Consider the following 17,071-nt stretch of genomic DNA (forward strand, 5'->3'; position numbering starts at 1 on the left):
TGCGCCGACGTGCGCGCCGCACGCGGCCGGGAGCGGCCTCTCTACTGCGCAAGCGCCGGCGCCCTCCCATTGCCAACATCGCGCGCTCTCTATCTAGCTTGCCCTGCCGTTCCTGCGTAGGGAGCGGGGCTAAGAATGTCGATTGGCCAGTTTTGGTGCCGGTCACTGAGCTGGGTGCGGTGATTGGCGGCGACCCGGGGGGTAGCGGGTTAAGGTGTCAGCCCTGAGGAGGCAGCGTTTTCTGGGCTTCTCTCTGGTTCTCTCTCTCCAGAAGGTTCTGCCGGTTCCCGCAGCTGTGGGTACCCGGCTCCGCATCGCGCCGCCATGATGGGCCATCGTCCGGTGCTCGTGCTCAGTGAGTTGGGGGGAAGCCGAGGCAGGGGCCCCCTTCTCGCCCCTTCCCTCCACACTTGGCCGTGTTGCCCCAGCCCAGCCCCGTCCTGGTCGGCCGCGGAGGCTTCCAGTCCTCGTCCCTTTCGAAAGCCCCTTCTGCCTCTTTTCTCTGTGCGCCTGAGCCCTTCCCTTGCCCCCGCCGAGCCCCTGGGGTGCGGGGACGCGGCGCCGCCCCGCCCCCTCCTCGCGTGGCTTCAGGGTGCGGAGGAGCAGCTTTTCCGTTTGGCCCGTCGCGGAGCGGTGTGTCCCCGGCCGACGGGGTGGATCGTGGCGCTTCCGTCTTTAGTACCGGGGTTGACAGTGTTCCCCGGAGGATTGGGAGGGTTCAGTGGCCCAAGTAGGTAAGCTGCTGAGACGGGGGCCTGGCGGACAGCCAGTGGGGTCCTTGGTCGCTTTTCAGAAGCAGCCCTCCAGGATTTCCCTTGAGCGACCCCGGTTGGTGAAGCAGCCCCGTTCCCTCGCTGGCCTGGCTTAGATGCAGCGAGCCCCTCCGTGTCCCCCGCGTGGTGGTCTTTCCCACGGAGTTGCCCCTGGTTTCTGGCTAAGGAGTACCACCTCCCGTGTCCTCCCCTGGCTTGTTTCCGTTTTAACTTCTGGACCGCATGTGCGAGCCCGCCCTGGGCGCCTTTCTCCCTCCCTTACCGTTTTCTGTATACGAAATGCAGTAAAGCGATTTGATCCGTTTTCTTCATACCTAGGAAATAACGAATACCAAAAAAAAAAAAAAAAAAAATGCACTTAAGGGAGAAAAGGCGCCGTTCCTTCCGGTGCAGGACTTGAGTTACCACTGCCCGACACAGGAATCTAAATTCCGAGGGTTGTGAGTGTAGACTTGGTGGGACTGCATTGAAAACTTTGCCGATTTAAGTTGTACGGAGTGTGTGATTCAGAGAGAGGAGCGGAATAAGCATCGTGTCGGTTTGGTTATAGCCACGGGCCGGTCTCACCGAGAGGCCCCCAGGGGTGAGTTGTGCACTGTGAAACCCTTTTTAGGTCTGCATTAATCCCTGGCACTGATTGGATGTAACCCATTAGGCCGCGTGTTAAAATACGTGGTCGGCTCTGACCGAGCTTTGTTATGATGTCCAAGCATGGAGTGACCGTATCTGGAGAACGGAGACCCTCTGAGAGGATCTTCTCACTGCACAGCACGCTGTGGGGGCACTGGCAGTAATTCCGCTGGGACTGCCTCCTGTGATTCCCTCTGTCCGAGTAGGAAAATGGGAGCCCAAACTCCTCCCTCGGGTATTTTTTTTGAGGGTCACCAGCCCTCTGAGCATCTGTAGATCCTCTTTCCAGACAACTGCAGTATCTCCCATTTTCTCGTATAATCTCTGCGAGTTCACCATTCCACCGAGGCCCATTCATGGATCTCAGGTTATGAGTCCCTCTGTAAATACGTGAATGTTTGATTAGTGGGAAAGTGATGACCAGGGATTGTCATGGGTCGTACGTGTATTAAGTTGACGTAAAGAAATAGCTGTAAGTACGTGTACTTTTTTGTGTTAACAGTTTTTTAAGGCATATTGGTATATAATAAGCTACACATATTTGGAGTGTACAATTTGATGCGGTTTGAAGGTATGTTACATCTGTGAGGTGTGTGTGTGTGTGTGTGTGTGTGTGTGTGGTTTGCTTTCAAAGGTCAGGGGATAAATAGTATCTATACAATGGGCCACTCCTGGTCTATTGCATTTTATTTTCTCTATTCCAGGCCAGAACACAAAGCGTGAATCTGGAAGAAAAGTTCAATCTGGAAACATCAATGCCGCCAAGGTAGGATATCTTTGTTTAAAATCTCTACACCCAGGGGCGCCTGGGTGGCTTAGTTGGTTAAGCGGACAACTTCAGCTCGGGTCATGATCTCGCGGTTCGTGAGTTCACGCCCCGAGTCAGGCTCTGTGCTAACAGCTCAGAGCCTGGAACCTGCTTCAGATTCTGTGTCTCCCTCTTTCTCTGCCCCTCTGCTGCTCACGCTGTCTTTCAAAAATAAATAAATGTTACAAATTTAAAGAAAAAAAAATCTCCACACCCAATGTGGGGCTCAAACTCATGACCCCAAGATCAAGAGTCTCATGCTCTTCTGACTGAGCCAGCCAGGCGCCCCTAAAGTAGCTTGTCTTTTAAGTAGTTTAGAGTATTATTTTGTCTCTAGCTGCCTTCCTTAGGATTTCTGTATCTATTCGCAAATACGCAGAGGAAATGTTGACTTCCCTTTCTTTCAGTACATGTCTCTGATGGTGGTAGGTGGAAGGAAGCCCTCCCTCAATGAGGCAGACCTAACAGTCTTCCCATATTCACTTGTGCATAATTCTGTTATCGTGTATAAGTTTTAGAGTCTTTTTGTGTTTGTCCCGCATGCTAGACTGAGTTACTTGAGGGGAAGGACCGTGTTCCCGTTTGTATTCCTAGTGCCCACTGTAGAGCCTGGTTAGGTAGTCAGTAAATATCTTGGGATGAAGGAACGCAACAGCCCTAGACCTGAGTCAGTGGCGTGGAGGCCAACATCGTGGAAAGAAGTATTCACGGGTAGATTTCCAGTTACCTGAGCTACTGAGAAACTGAAATTCTGGAAGGCATGTCTCCCTCTTTTCCTGGGAAAAATTATTTCTGTATACACCACGCTGAAGTCATTTCTTAAGGGGAGAGACAGCAGAATGGAGCCACACGGTGCCCTGTGTCTAATGTGGTTATCAGCCTGGCTTTAGAGGGTTAAACACTGGCTCTGCAGGTTCCTCGTGTCCCTTCTCACACACGTGTTTGCACCATCTCCTGATTGGTGGTTGCATGTTTTATGTTTTCCTTTCGACAGACCATTGCAGATATCATCCGAACATGTCTGGGACCCAAATCCATGATGAAGGTAGGCCTCTCATTGAAACTTTGTGACTACAGATTTTCCTTTTCCGTAATCTGGAACAATTAGGTAAAACTTTTGCTTTTCTCCTAGATGCTTTTGGACCCAATGGGAGGCATTGTGATGACCAACGATGGCAATGCCATCCTTCGAGAGGTTTGACTTTTCGTTTTGCTTTCTGATAATTTTATAAGGGGCCCGTAAGTCATATATACACGATGATTAGTTTCTTAGGGCTGGTATAACAAGTTACCACAAAGCGGGTGTCCGTGAAGAACAGAAATTTGTTCTCTCGTAAACTGGAGACTAGAAGTCCAAAATCAACTTGTCATTGGGGCCCTACTTCTTCTGAAGGCTCTCGGGAAGAATCTTTGCTGCTCCTGGCATCTGGTGGTTGACCACAACCCCTGGCATTCCTTGGCTCGCTAGACTCTTGTCTCCTCAGTTGTTACATGCCATTGTCCTCTGTGTCTCTTGTTATAAGGACACTGGTGGTCAGATATAGGACCTATTTTCATATCCTGTATGATCTAATCTTAACTTGATTATATTTGCAAAGACCCAGTTTCAAAAACATCCATGTTCACAGTTTCAGAGGGTAGGACCAACACATCCTTTTGGAAAACAATCCAGCCACAACAGTGGTGCTCCCGGTAAATAAGCTGAAAGAATACCACTCCGTGTCTTCAAGAAACTTTAATAGTCAAGCTGGCAAATGCGTTTTTCCCCAAAAAGAAAGGGACTTGGGAAGAGGATTTACTTAGATATTTTGGGGGCCACTTGTACTCTTTCAAGCTGTAGTAGATAAAAGATAAGGGAGGAGGTATGGGAGTAAGAAGCCCGAGAGGACCAAGCAAGTGGGTTAAGAGGTCTTTGAGTAGTGTTGATTCAGTGGCAACCTACATTTTTATTTTTAGATTCAAGTCCAGCATCCAGCAGCCAAATCCATGATTGAAATCAGCCGGACACAGGATGAAGAGGTTGGAGATGGGACCACATCAGTGATTATTCTTGGTAAGAGGAGAACAGAAGGTTCATAAGGAAAGCTGGAGTGAAACATGAAGATTTTTGCCCAGAATAGTATTTGTGTCCTATTTTAAGGAAACTGGTACCAATCCACTGGTTATAAATATTTAAATAATTTGTTGCTGATTTTCTATGTGTTTTCTCCAATTGAGTGTAAAACACTCATCATAGTATAGGGTGAACTGTAAAGATCTGCTTGAACAAGATACAGAGCAGGTTCTTGTCATTCGCGGTAGGTTGTATTCCATAAAGTCACCACAGACACTGAATTAGCAAATGCCATTACTCCTGGGGGAAACAGGTTAGGCTGCTGTGAGCCTCTGTTCAGATACTCTTCAGTTGATGAATATATCTTGTTATATGAGGTTTTTTGTGTTATTCATTTGTCTTTTTTTAATATATATATTTTTTAACGTTCGTTATTTACTTTTGGGAGAGGGAGACAGCACAAGCAGCGGAGGGGCAGAGAGAGGGAGACACAGAATCCGAAGCAGGCTCCAGGCTCTGAGCTATCAGCACAGAGCCTCATGTGGGACTCAAACCCACGAGCCATGAGATCGTGACTTGAGCCAAAGTCGGATGCTTAACCGACTGAGCCGCCCAGGAGCCCCTGTTTTATTCGTTTATTTTTCAAGTAATCTCCACCCCCAGCATGGGGCTGGAATTCACGACCCCGAGATCAGCGCTTGCATGCACAATCAGCTGAGCTGTCCAGGTGCCTCCTTTCTGTTTGTTTTAAAGACACCTTATGTGGTACGTGTTGCTGATTCCTTGCCGTTGAATTCACAGCAAGTAGCATTATTAACTCCGGCCAGAATGGAGCTTGTCTAATGTGTTTTCTCTGTAAGGCCCATCACAGCCTTCCTGCGCTTAGGAAAACTAGGCTGTACTTCAGTGCCATACCTAGGGGTCATTTTAAACAGTGAAGTCACCAACAAAATGTGTAAAAATGTGAAATTAAATGTACCACATGAAGTATGAGAGCTGAAACAAGGCAGAGCGTTGCCTTGGTTGACCTCAATCTGAAAATTAATGAGTCAGGTGACAAAAATTTTTCACCTGTGCACCTGTGTGTGAGTGACCAGGAAAGTGCCCCAAGTGAGTGCTGATTTGCAGCTTGCAGGTAACATTGTAGCCAGTGGTTAGGTTGACAAATGCAGAACTTTGACAACACGTCTTGACCATACAAGTTGGTAATGGTCAATCTTCACCTTTCTATAGGATTGTAAAAGATCACTTCTGAAAACTTGATATGCTGCCTTTATTTGCCGTGAACACTTTATGTTGATGGTAGAAGTTTCTGATAGAGGTGTTCGGGGCTGCCTGGGTGGCTCAGTCAGTTCAAGCATCCAACTCTTGATTGTGGCCCAGCTCATGGTCTCAAGGTTCATGCATTTGAGCATGGGCTCCCAGATAGGCTTTGTGCTGACAGCTTGGGATTCTCTTTCTCCCTCTCTCTCCCCCCCTTTCTCTCTCTCTCCCCAAATAAACTTCAAGAAATTTTATAATACAGGCATTTGTTGTGTAAAATCTGATTGCAGCAACACATTGTCAGGAAATGAGAGCTATGTTAAGGGGTGCCAGTTTATACTGTTGGCCCACATGCCTAAAGATGGAGTCCATACAACAAAATTATTATAGGAACTTTTTAAAAAGTGACACTTTAAATTAGTTTTGGAATGTGTTGATGGAGATGGACTTGAGTCATCACCAGCTAAGCACTTCAGACCCGATTCTTTTGAGGATTGAAAAGTACATGTGGCTGGTTCTGTGCTTTGAAGAAAAACTTGGAGGATGAGAGAGGACAGACGTGGTGGGATTCTGGGATTCTTTGGGTTGTTGAGGAGCACTAGATATCAGGCCAGATTTTCTAGCTAATAATCTTAGTTGAATCTCCTGGTGAGATTAGGCAGGTTAGGTATGTATTAATTTGTGTGTGTACGAAAAAGGAAAGACAAATTTTTAAGTAGGAGGACATTCCACGAATAATCTCTCATCCAGAGGATAAATTTTGTACAGTTTTATGGCTGTGTTTCTAGGTATAAGGAAACGTGTGTTTTTGTTTTTAGTACCAGCAGTTGGACTGTATCCTAGGTGTTTAGATGATGGTAAACAAGTCTGTTTTCCTTTATACGTTTTTCCTTGTTTAGAGACTTTGAAACACAAGTGTTTCCTTTTGTTTAGAAAACTGGTGACAAATATTAGTTAGATCAAGAGAATAAAACAGCTTCAATCTTCGATCATTTGAAATGTGTCTGGCAAGGGTACTTTCTTTATGAATCGCCTTGTAGAAAGTGTGAAGTTCGGCATGGTTATCAAGAGCCAAATGGCATGGCTTTTGGGAGAGTCTGTTTAGGAAAAAAGGTATTTTCAGAAGCTTGACGAAGTTGCCTTGAAGTCTAGGTATTTGTAAGTAACCTCACGGCACCTGTGTCTTTTTCAGCGGGGGAGATGCTGTCTGTGGCCGAGCACTTCCTGGAGCAGCAGATGCACCCGACGGTGGTGATCAGCGCTTACCGCAAGGCCCTGGACGACATGATCAGCACCCTCAAGAAAATCAGGTACTGAGGACACCAGCAGTGGACCCTCAGACGTGGGAGGCCTGGAAGAGCCATCTCTTCTGAGGTGACGAAGGCAGGCCAGGCACGTCCCACGGTGGTTTGTTTGTGAGGGAGACACAGAGGAGAGCAAAACGAAGAGAGGGTAAGGGAAGTAAATGTTTTAGAAAATGACACAGGGGACAGGGCAGACAGAAGGAGCTAGTTCAGTGCTTCAGGGTATCTTGTGGCTCCACGCCGTTTGCTTATTTCCGTGTTAGGCACTGCCACGGAAAATGTGTAGCAAAACCTACCCTTCCAGAATTTTAGCTGCTGGTGTGGGGAATAAACTGAAGAGTTAGATGAGTGTAATTATTCAGGACCGAATGTAAAAATGTCCCACCATCAAGTATGATTATAACTAATACCATAACTAGAGATCGCAGTCCGATCTGATAAAGTGCCGCCCTGGTGGCAGCCAGCAGTTTTCCGTTCAGATCACAAGGAGTGGGACTGGAGATGCTGTGAGAACCCCGTGTGGGAATCCAGGCACTTGCTGTCCGTGCAGAGCGCCGACAGGGTCTCGAATGCGGTATAGAAACTCAGGCCTTCTAATGTCAGAGGATGTTAGGTCATGACCGTGCAGAATGCAAAATGTCTTCCACGAAAAATTTTTGTTTAAGAACGAAAAGCTGTGATCGACTCTCCTGTGGTTGGGTCGTTGGGTACGTAAGGATCAAGTAATTCGGTGAGCTTTGTCCCGTACTGCCTGTCAGGATAAAAAAGCAGCGTGTGGTAGCGTGTGTGGCAGTCCGAGGGAATGCCGTGTTTGCCTTGAATTGTTTTTACGAAAGAAGCTGTGTAAGAATGTAGGGATAACCAAAGGGTGTATTGAGTTTGTGGAGCTGAATTGCTAGAAAAGGTTGCCTTCTCATCAAGCAGTAATGGTCTAAATCCCTTAGATAATACTTGGGGAGCCCTCGCTTCTCCTCTAAAACCCATAATGCAACTGTGCAACGATCGCAATGTGTGAAAATTTGGGCAGGATGGCATCCAAGGCCTCTTACAACTTCATTTTAGGGTTCTAAGTAGACTTCTGTACAAATTTACGATCTGGTGAGGGAAAACTAAACACGAACACGGCACTATGGCACAGCATGAAGTAAGATGCTGGATAGAATAGAATGCGGATGTTCAGGTGGATAGTACAGACTGATGGTGAGTGTCAGATGAGCTCTCAGAATTTGCTGGTTGTGGGATAAGGCTTCAAAGACCAAATGTGTCTTGACCCAAGTTAGACAAGTTGAGTATATTTGGTTGAAGCAGAAGGTAAAGAACAAATTATTTTCTGTAAACTCTGCAGGGTGGTCAGCCGTGGGAACCCATGACACAGGGGTTTGAGACAGCTTCCAGGGATGGGTTAGTTATGATCTTGCTGAAAGGCAGAGGGATGGACGGTTCTGACTCGTGGCCCACTATGGTCCCCGAGCTGTAGATCAGGCACTTCCTTAAATATCCAAGGTCTCTGCTGAGCATAGCACCTGTTTTCTTTTCTCCAGTACCCCTGTTGACACCAATAACAGAGATATGATGCTGAACATCATCAACAGTTCTATCACTACCAAAGCAATCAGTCGATGGTCCTCTCTGGCTTGCAACATTGCCCTAGATGCTGTGAAAACTGTGCAGTTTGAGGAGAACGGTCGCAAGGAGATAGACATCAAGAAATACGCAAGGGTAGAAAAGGTAAACTCTTTCGATGTGTGTTTTTTTTAATATTATTTTAGAGCGAGTAGGGGAGGGACAGAGAGAGGGCGAGACAGGATCTGAGCAGGCCCTGTGCTGACAGCAGAGGGACAGTTGTGGGGCTCAGACTCAACAGACCGTGAGATCGTGACCTGAGCCAAAGTTGGAGGCGTCACTGAGCCTCCCAGGCGCCCTTCGATGTGTATTTAGAAGACGTTATTCCCTAGTAGGAGCCTTCCCACTTGTGGAGGAAATGTGTTTAAATCAGCACAAGATGTCATTGTAGTTAGAACAACACTTATTTGCTGCCTTGAAAACAGAAACTTGAGAGTCCTAGGGAGGTATTCCCAAAATAGTTCTGTTCCCTTCAGTGCTGTTCTGAACGAGGTTTCCAGGGACTAGAGAAGCGCTTAGTGGTGTCTCCTTGTTTGTGCCTTTACATATGTCCGACACTTGGTGGGGATGGGACACAAAGGCTCTGCCCTGTCTAAGCTTCAGAAAGCCTTCTCTACTCCTTTAAGGTCCAAAAGTAGCATGAATAGTGTGGCCTGTAGATGGAGCCCCAAGCCTGGAAATTCTGTGGGAATCTCTTTCAGGAAGTAGGAGAGATCTGAAGCCCTTTAAATCTTCGTCAGTCACTGAATTTCTTTTGAGTCTCAGCTGATCTTGAGAGTGGCTGTCATGGTCCGAGATTGGTATGCTTCCTAGAGGGGAAAAAAATGTGATTGCAACCGTATTTGTTGTTGAGGTTCAAGGAAGAAAGCGATGTTGGAAACCTAGAATAGTGGTCATTTGGGGAAGATAAATGTCTGGGAAGGGAGTTGAGAAATTGTCTCCTCCTGGTCACGGATGGAAGTGGATCTTTTGCTCAGATACCTGGGGGCATCATTGAAGACTCGTGTGTCTTACGGGGAGTCATGATTAACAAAGATGTGACCCATCCACGAATGCGGCGTTATATCAAGAACCCTCGCATTGTGCTGCTGGATTCCTCTCTGGAATACAAGAAAGGAGAAAGCCAGGTAAGGTTCCTGGGCTTTTTCCTTAAAGTCGGTGTAAGAATCTGACTGCTGATAGGGATAAGGGAAATAAAAGATGTGTCTGTTACGTTGTAGACTCTGTCAGTTACTGACCTTTATGCGTGATCTCTGATTTTACAAGAACTTTTTGTTGTTGTTGTTGGTTTTGAGAGAATGAGAGTGCGTCCGTGTGAGCAGGGGGAGGAGCAGAGGGACAGAAAGAGAGAGAATCTTAAGCAGGTTCCATTCCCGGCACAGAGCCTGACAGGGCTCCGTCTCACAACCCTGAGATATGACCTGAGCTGAAACCAAGAGTCGGATGCTTAGCCCGTTGAGCCACCCAGGCGCCCCTTTTATGAGAACTCTTGGACATAGTTAACGCTGACCCCAGTTTTACAGATGAGGGATCTAAAGCTCAGAGAAGTTTGGGTAATTGTTTGGGGAATACAACTGGTATCGAGCAAGTCAGTATTTGAACCCAGCTCTGTTGGCTCCAGTTCCACACTACCACACCACCTCTCCCAGTGCCTGAGTGGAATAGAGAGTGGAAATTAATGGAGCTGGGAAACGCCAAAGAAGAATTTCCAGAGGGCAGGAGGGTCTCGAGGCTCTATCACCCTCGGATAGAATAAAAGTGATTGGAGCTTGTTAACACGAGAATTGGGAAGAAGATTTAGTTTATTGGTGGGAAGAATTAAGACCCAGAGTTACCATGCAGGGTAGATGTGATGTCGTACTGAGCGGTCAGAGACCTTAGGCCAAAATCTCCACCGATGGCCTTTGACTTTGAATCCTAGTTGAGGAGTACTTCAGTGAAGGAGTTCAGCTGGAGTTCTTGAGCTAAACTAGCTTACAGAGGCGTGGGCTCCTGGCTTCAGCAGGACTCTGACTCGCTTCTGGGGTGCTTGAGACGACTCGGTAGAGGGGCCTGGTACTGGGCACGTCTGAGATTTTAAGTCCGTGACTTTCCTTCACCACGCAGACGGACATCGAGATCACACGAGAGGAAGACTTCACCCGGATCCTCCAAATGGAAGAAGAGTACATCCAGCAGCTGTGTGAGGACATCATCCATCTGAAGCCCGATGTGGTCATCACAGAAAAGGGCATCTCGGGTAGGACTCTGTTCGTTTTTCCAACCTCTTATTGAGGTAGAAGAGGGTGGGCAGGTTGGCAGAGACGGCAGGGTGAGCGTGGTAGTGTGCATTGAGGATGCAGCCAGGTCAGAGCCCAGGAGTTCTGGCCTCCCTCTTGACCCCTCTGCTCTTGGGTTTACAGATTTAGCTCAGCACTACCTCATGCGGGCCAACATCACGGCAATCCGCAGGGTTCGGAAGACAGACAACAATCGCATTGCTAGGTGAGTAGGCCACGTAAAGATAAGATTCTTCCTTCCCGCGGGTTCGCCTTGTGTAGCTTTATGATGTCGTTGCTGTCTCTGAGAAAGTTTAGCGCCGGATACGGTCAGCCGTGTCAGTTACAGGTGGAACCTACCTGGGTTTTGCTGTGTGGTCCCTGAGAAGTTCTCTAGTCTGGCAATTATCTACTGCAGGAATCTTTTTTATACTGCTGCTAACCAGTAGGGCACAGCTTATGCTTAGACACCTGTGGTCTCTACCTTGGGGTCCGTGACTGTCTGTCTAAACTAGCTCAGAATACAGCACAAACATCAGTTTCCTTGAGGGGATCTTCAGCTGCTGTTAATGCAACTTAAGATTGTGGTTCCTACTTTTGCACTGATGTCTGTGCTCACATATCATTCATTCTTAATATTAATTTATATTTTAAAGAGAGAGGTCTACCCCAATATCACCTACCCAACCCAGATCAAGTTTTATACTTCTGCTAACTCTGAAATGGCTCTGGGCACACATCATAGTTGACGACGTGCCCAGGAATGGGTACATGTCAGGTATACCTGAGAACTCCCTTGTCTAAATTTTATTATCACAAAATATACTTAAATTAAACTGCATCTGGTTATAACAGTTGTCTTAGGTACATACACTTTTATTTGTAAACCCTCGTTAGTTTAAGGAAACTTTGCCTACATAGGTGCGAAAACCAACTTGCTAGGCAGCCAAGACCTCTCTAGTTATATAGCAGCGTTTCCAGCAATCCATGTTTGGCCTTGTCCCCAGCCACAGACCCTAGGGACTAGGAAGATGAGTAAAAAGTACCTGAAATCCCCTCCCCTTCCCATCTAATCACTAGAGCCTGCGGGGCCCGGATAGTCAGCCGGCCAGAGGAGCTGAGAGAAGAAGATGTTGGGACAGGAGCGGGCGTGTTGGAAATCAAGAAAATTGGAGATGAGTATTTTACATTCATCACTGAGTGCAAAGACCCCAAGGCCTGTACTATTCTCCTCCGTGGGGCCAGCAAAGAGATTCTCTCGGTGAGTCCGCCTTCGAGGTCATTCCGTTTCTTGAGAGATTCCTAGAAGGCCTGAAATTTTCTTGTTACCCTTTCATAGCTGTTTAATTTTTGACACGTGGCCAAAACTTTAACTTCTTTTAAAATTAAAGCAATTTTGGGGCGCCTGGGTGGCTCAGTCGGTTGAGCGGCCGACTTCAGCTCAGGTCATGATCTCGCAGTCCGTGAGTTCGAGCCCCGCGTCGGGCTCTGTGCTGACAGCTCAGAGCCTGGAGCCTGCTTCAGATTCTGTGTCTCCCTCTCTCTGACCCTCCCCTATTCATGCTCTGTCTCTCCCTGTCTCAAAAATAAATAAACATTAAAAAAAAAAAAATTAAAATTAAATAAAATTAAATTAAAGCAATTTTGGGGGCACCTGGCTGGTTTAGTCGGTAGAATGTGTGACTTTTTTTTTTTTTTTAACCATTTTTTATTTTAATTTTTTTTAATGTTTATTTATTTTTGAGACAGAGACAGAGTATGAACGGGGGAGGGTCAGAGAGAGAGGGAGACACAGCATCTGAAACAGGCTCCAGGCTCCGAGCTGTCAGCACAGAGCCCGACGCAGGGCTCGAACTCACGGACCGTGAGATCATGACCTGAGCCAAAGTCGGACGCTTAACCGACTGAGCCACCCAGGTGCCCCTATCTTAACCATTTTTAGGTGTATATTTCAGTATACATTCACATTCTTGGGCAATAGATCTTCAGAACTTTGTCGTCTTGCAAAACAGACATTACATCCACTGAACAATGACTCATCATTTCTCCAGCCCCCAGCAACCACTGCTTCCTTGTTTATAAAAGATTGTTTTTCAGGGTTTTTTTTGTTTATTCATTTATTTTTTTATTTTTTTATTATTATTTTTTAACGTTTATTTATTTTTGAGACAGAGAGACAGAGCATGAACGGGGGAGGGTCAGAGAGAGGGAGACACAGAATCTGAAACAGGCTCCAGGCTCCGAGCTGTCAGCACAGAGCCCGACGCGGGGCTCGAACTCACAGACCGCGAGATCATGACCTGAGCTGAAGTCGGCCGCTCAACCGACTGAGCCACCCAGGCGCCCCATGTTTATTTATTTTTGAGAGAGAGAGAGACAAAGAGCATGAGCAGAGGAGGTGCAGAGAGAGAGGGAGACTCAGAATCCGAAGAAGGCTTCAGTCCCCGAGCCGTCAGCACAGAGCCTGACGCGGGGCTTGAACTCACAAACTGCAAGATCATGACCCGAGCCGAAGTCAGATGCTTAACCAACTGAGCCACCCAGGCGCCCTGTAAAAGATTTTTTTAATGCTTATTTATTTTTGAGAGAGAGAGAGAGACAGAGCATGGGGGTGGGGGAGGGGCAGAGAGAGGGAGACACTGAATCGGAAGCAGGCTCCAGGCTCCGAGCTGTCAGCACAGAGCCCGACGCGGGGCTCGAACTCAGGAACTGGGAAATAATGACCTGAGCCGAAGTCAGACACTTTACTGACTGAGCCACCCGGGCGCTCCTCCTTAATTTTTAAGTTAAAATGACAATTCTCGCTTTTTTTCCTCAGGTTAAGTAACTCACCCAAAGGTGCACGGCTAGTAACCGCACCACGCAGCCTCCCAGGGACACAGCTAGGGTGGCAGAACGGGCACCGCGCTGGCGAGCGTAGTGGGCGTGGCCCGGCGTCGCCGTGACACGCCCACTTCTTGGCTCTCTTGCAGTTGTCATTCATGCGTTTTTCCAAACCAGTGGCGGCTGCCCTGCCCAGCAAGCAGGGGTTCCGAGGAGCTTTCTTATCTGCCCTGTTAGTGGGAAGCCCTCCAGTGCCTCGTGCGCATTCCTGAGTCCTGGCGCTTTCTACGTGCTGTGTGTTCGCTCTCCGCAGGACGTGGAGCGCAACCTCCAGGACGCCATGCAGGTGTGCCGCAACGTCCTCCTGGATCCCCAGCTGGTCCCCGGGGGCGGGGCCTCTGAGATGGCCGTGGCCCAGGCTTTGACAGAAAAGTCCAAGGCCATGACCGGTGTGGAGCAGTGGCCGTACAGGGCTGTGGCCCAGGCCCTAGAGGTCATTCCTCGTACCCTCATCCAGAACTGTGGGGCCAGCACCATTCGTCTGCTTACCTCCCTTCGGGTGAGTCCCTCCCCTGCTTTCTCCTGACGGGGTAGGGGCACCAGCCTGGCCCGAGAGGCTGCTTCACATCTGTCCACCGGCTTCTCCTGACCTCGGGCTCGTTCCCTTAAAGTGTCCTCTCTCGGCGTTGGACTCGTTTGCCGTCATCGCCGTTTCCGTTTGTCATTTCGGTCTTTTGGGTTTAGTGTTCGGTTGGTTTCGTTTTGTTTCGTTACCTAATGTTCCCTGCCAGCTCGCTTGTTCCTGGTGTTTCCCCTTTAACTGGTGATGCTCCTTCCAACCACAGGCCAAGCACACCCAGGAGGGCTGTGAGACCTGGGGTGTGAACGGGGAGACCGGCACTCTGGTGGACATGAGGGAGCTGGGCATCTGGGAGCCCCTGGCTGTCAAGCTGCAGACCTACAAGACGGCAGTGGAGGTGAGGCGCCCTAAGACCTAGACTGCGCCGTTTCTTTGCAGAGAAGCAGAAGCCAGGGTGCTTGGTGCAGTCTGGAAGGGAGGGGTATAGTATGGAAGGCAGAGTATTCGCCAGAGATCAAGGAATTCGCCCCCTGCTTCACCCATGGGGAAAGCAAGGTGACCTAGCATAAGCCGCCTCCCCTGCTGAGGGGAGCGCATCTTGCAGGCAAGTCTCTGCAAAGGTGGATTTCAGATAAAATGCTAATTACGTAGGAGGAGCTAAGTGTTGCCTTTAGAAGAAAACAGGTGTCCCTCCGCTCTCTGCTGACCTCTGTGGCGCTGTGGTGTTTCTCCTAGACGGCAGTTCTGCTACTGCGGATTGATGACATCGTCTCCGGGCACAAGAAGAAGGGTGACGACCAGAGCCGGCAGGGCGGGGCCCCCGATGGCGGCCAGGAGTGAGTGGTGGGCAAGGCGGCCTCAACGCACAGAGCCAGCAGAGGCTCCCTCTTCCCTGAGCCAGACTGCCAGGGACACTGGATGTCTTTGTTTGGAGGGGATCAGGTTGAGGGGCGGCCCCGGCCCCTTTCTGTCCCAGCTCGGTTCGCAAAAGGCACTGACACGTAATTCCTCTCTATTGTAAGCTTTCCACTTAGTTTGCTTCCGATGATTAAATCTAAGTCATTTGAGATGGTTGTTATGTGTTTTTCAACCTGGGTCGTATCTCTGCCTCCTGGCAAAGAGGGAGGAGGCAGAAGACTGTCCTGGGGAGGGAGGGGAGGGATGGGAATGAGGTAAGTGCCTCCTTGAAGGTATTTTTCAGACCTTCTCAGAGATGCTGGTTGGGAAGACTCTGGGAGTTCAAGGGATTGTACTTTATTTTAAATTTTTCAATGTTTATTTACTGTCGAGAGAGAGAGCATGAGCGGGGGAGGGGCAGAGAGCGAGGGAGACACGGAATCGGAACCAGGCTCCAGGCTCCGAGCTGTCGGCACGGAGCCCGACGCGGGGCTCAGACTCACGAACCCTGAGATCACGACCCGAGCTGAAGCCGGACGCTTAACGACTGAGCCCCCCAGGCACCCCAGAGGGTCATACGTTAAAGCTTGAAGAAGCACCGCTTTGTGTTCACCACCCCAAGAACAGGAGGAACCTGTCCAGACTGTGGGTGTTGCCCACGTGTGGCTGCGTGTAGAGCAACACCCAGTACGTGCCAGGGCTCAGGCACTTGTCCTAGAAAACAACTTGGGTTTTTTCTATCGTGTCCTATAACTTTTCAGAATCCCTCCTATCTTACCTGGAATTCTCCTCTGCCGCTGTGCTTTCTGGCGGCAGTCTGTTCTCTGTTCTCCTTGTGTCACAGGAGGGCCTCCGCTTCCCCTGCCGGCAGAAACAGAGGGTTTCGTCTCACTTCGTGCTTTGTTTTTATCCAGGGAAAAAGTGGTGGCCGTGGGATGCTGGAGGCTAGGTGGGGCTAGCCTTTGGTGTCTTCGCTGCCCTTCCTCTTGGCCACTGGGCCTTCCACATCCCCTTTGTCCTTATGATTCATACAGTCAGCCTTTATCTCCTCCCTGATCGCAGGACTTAGTCACGTTAGGTTGAATACTAGGTAGAATAATGGCACATAGTCCCTCCCGCGTGATAAACGTTCTAGCCAGTTTGCACATACCGGCTGATCCTCACAAGACTAAGACTGGCAACACCCCCAGTTTACAGTGGAGAATCTGCCCGACAGAAAGCTGGTGAGTGGAAGACGGAATTGCTGTGCGGGGAGTCTGGCTGCAGAGCCGTGTTCTCAGCCGGCTGTGCTCCCCGCGTAGGAGGCGCGACGGGGCTCTGGAGGCCTCTTGGCTGTTCACACCCGGCTCTGGCTTCCTGCTCAGCCCACTAGGAGGTCGTTGGCTTTTCCTCTCCTCTGAGGGGATCTGAGATAAGCCTGTTTCTTCCTGAAATCCCTGCCTCTTTCTTATTTTTTTTTTTTTTTGAAGTTTTTGTTTAAAATTTTTTTATTTTAGAGGGACAGCCCAAGTAGAGGAGAGGGGTAGAGTGGGGGGGAGAGAGAATCAGAGCCTGCCTGACCTGGGCCTCGATCCCACCTCCCTGGGATGGTGACCCGAACTGAAATCGAGAGTCAGACGCCCAACCAGCTGAGCTACCTGGGCGCCCTCCCTGCCTCTGTACTTGCAGTGCTTGTCATTCTGTCTTAGAGAAAGACAATGGATTAATCTCAAATAAGTGAATAGAAGTTGACAAAGTAGTGCTCACAGGACCTGAGAAGTTACAGAGGAAGGTAGTCCCACCGTGAGGATCCCTCCCTCCCATTTGTGATTGGCCCTGACGTCCACTCTGGTTGCAGCTCTGACTTGGGTGACTGCTGGGTAAACGGGGGCTTTCTGGCTGCTGTTGGGGCCTCTCCTCTGGGAGCAGCTGTGCGTCCTGGGCCCGTGGAAATCCCTTCTGGCAAGTTCGATCTGGCAAGTCGGTTCTCCCATCTGCCTTCCAAAGGCCCTTAGTGCTGCCTGGGCCAAAACTGAACATTGGGATTGCGGGCTGCCCACACCGTGTTCTGTATTGCCCG

The 17,071-nt window shown here is 49.0% G+C and overlaps 1 protein-coding gene across 2 annotated transcripts; it reads left to right on the forward strand.

Moving 5' to 3' along the window:
• Positions 1-108: 108 nt before the first annotated feature.
• CCT3 (chaperonin containing TCP1 subunit 3) lies at positions 109-15,182 on the forward strand. Of its 2 annotated transcripts, XM_049634790.1 has the most exons (15): positions 109-174; positions 272-355; positions 2,108-2,169; positions 3,206-3,256; positions 3,344-3,406; positions 4,168-4,264; positions 6,720-6,837; positions 8,373-8,559; positions 9,432-9,581; positions 10,561-10,693; positions 10,857-10,938; positions 11,793-11,973; positions 13,849-14,094; positions 14,381-14,512; positions 14,851-15,182. In XM_049634790.1, exons 2-15 carry the CDS (start codon positions 325-327, stop codon positions 14,953-14,955), a joined length of 1,638 nt encoding a protein of 545 aa, XP_049490747.1. In that variant the 5' UTR covers positions 109-174; positions 272-324; the 3' UTR covers positions 14,956-15,182. The 2 variants fall into 2 exon arrangements, with proteins under 2 accessions (XP_049490747.1, XP_049490748.1); XM_049634791.1 differs by lacking the exons at positions 109-174; positions 272-355 and adding an exon at positions 441-734.
• Positions 15,183-17,071: the final 1,889 nt, after the last annotated feature.

Source organism: Panthera uncia, chromosome F1, assembly GCF_023721935.1.
Source record: "Panthera uncia isolate 11264 chromosome F1, Puncia_PCG_1.0, whole genome shotgun sequence".
NCBI classification, from domain to species: Eukaryota; Metazoa; Chordata; class Mammalia; order Carnivora; family Felidae; genus Panthera; species Panthera uncia.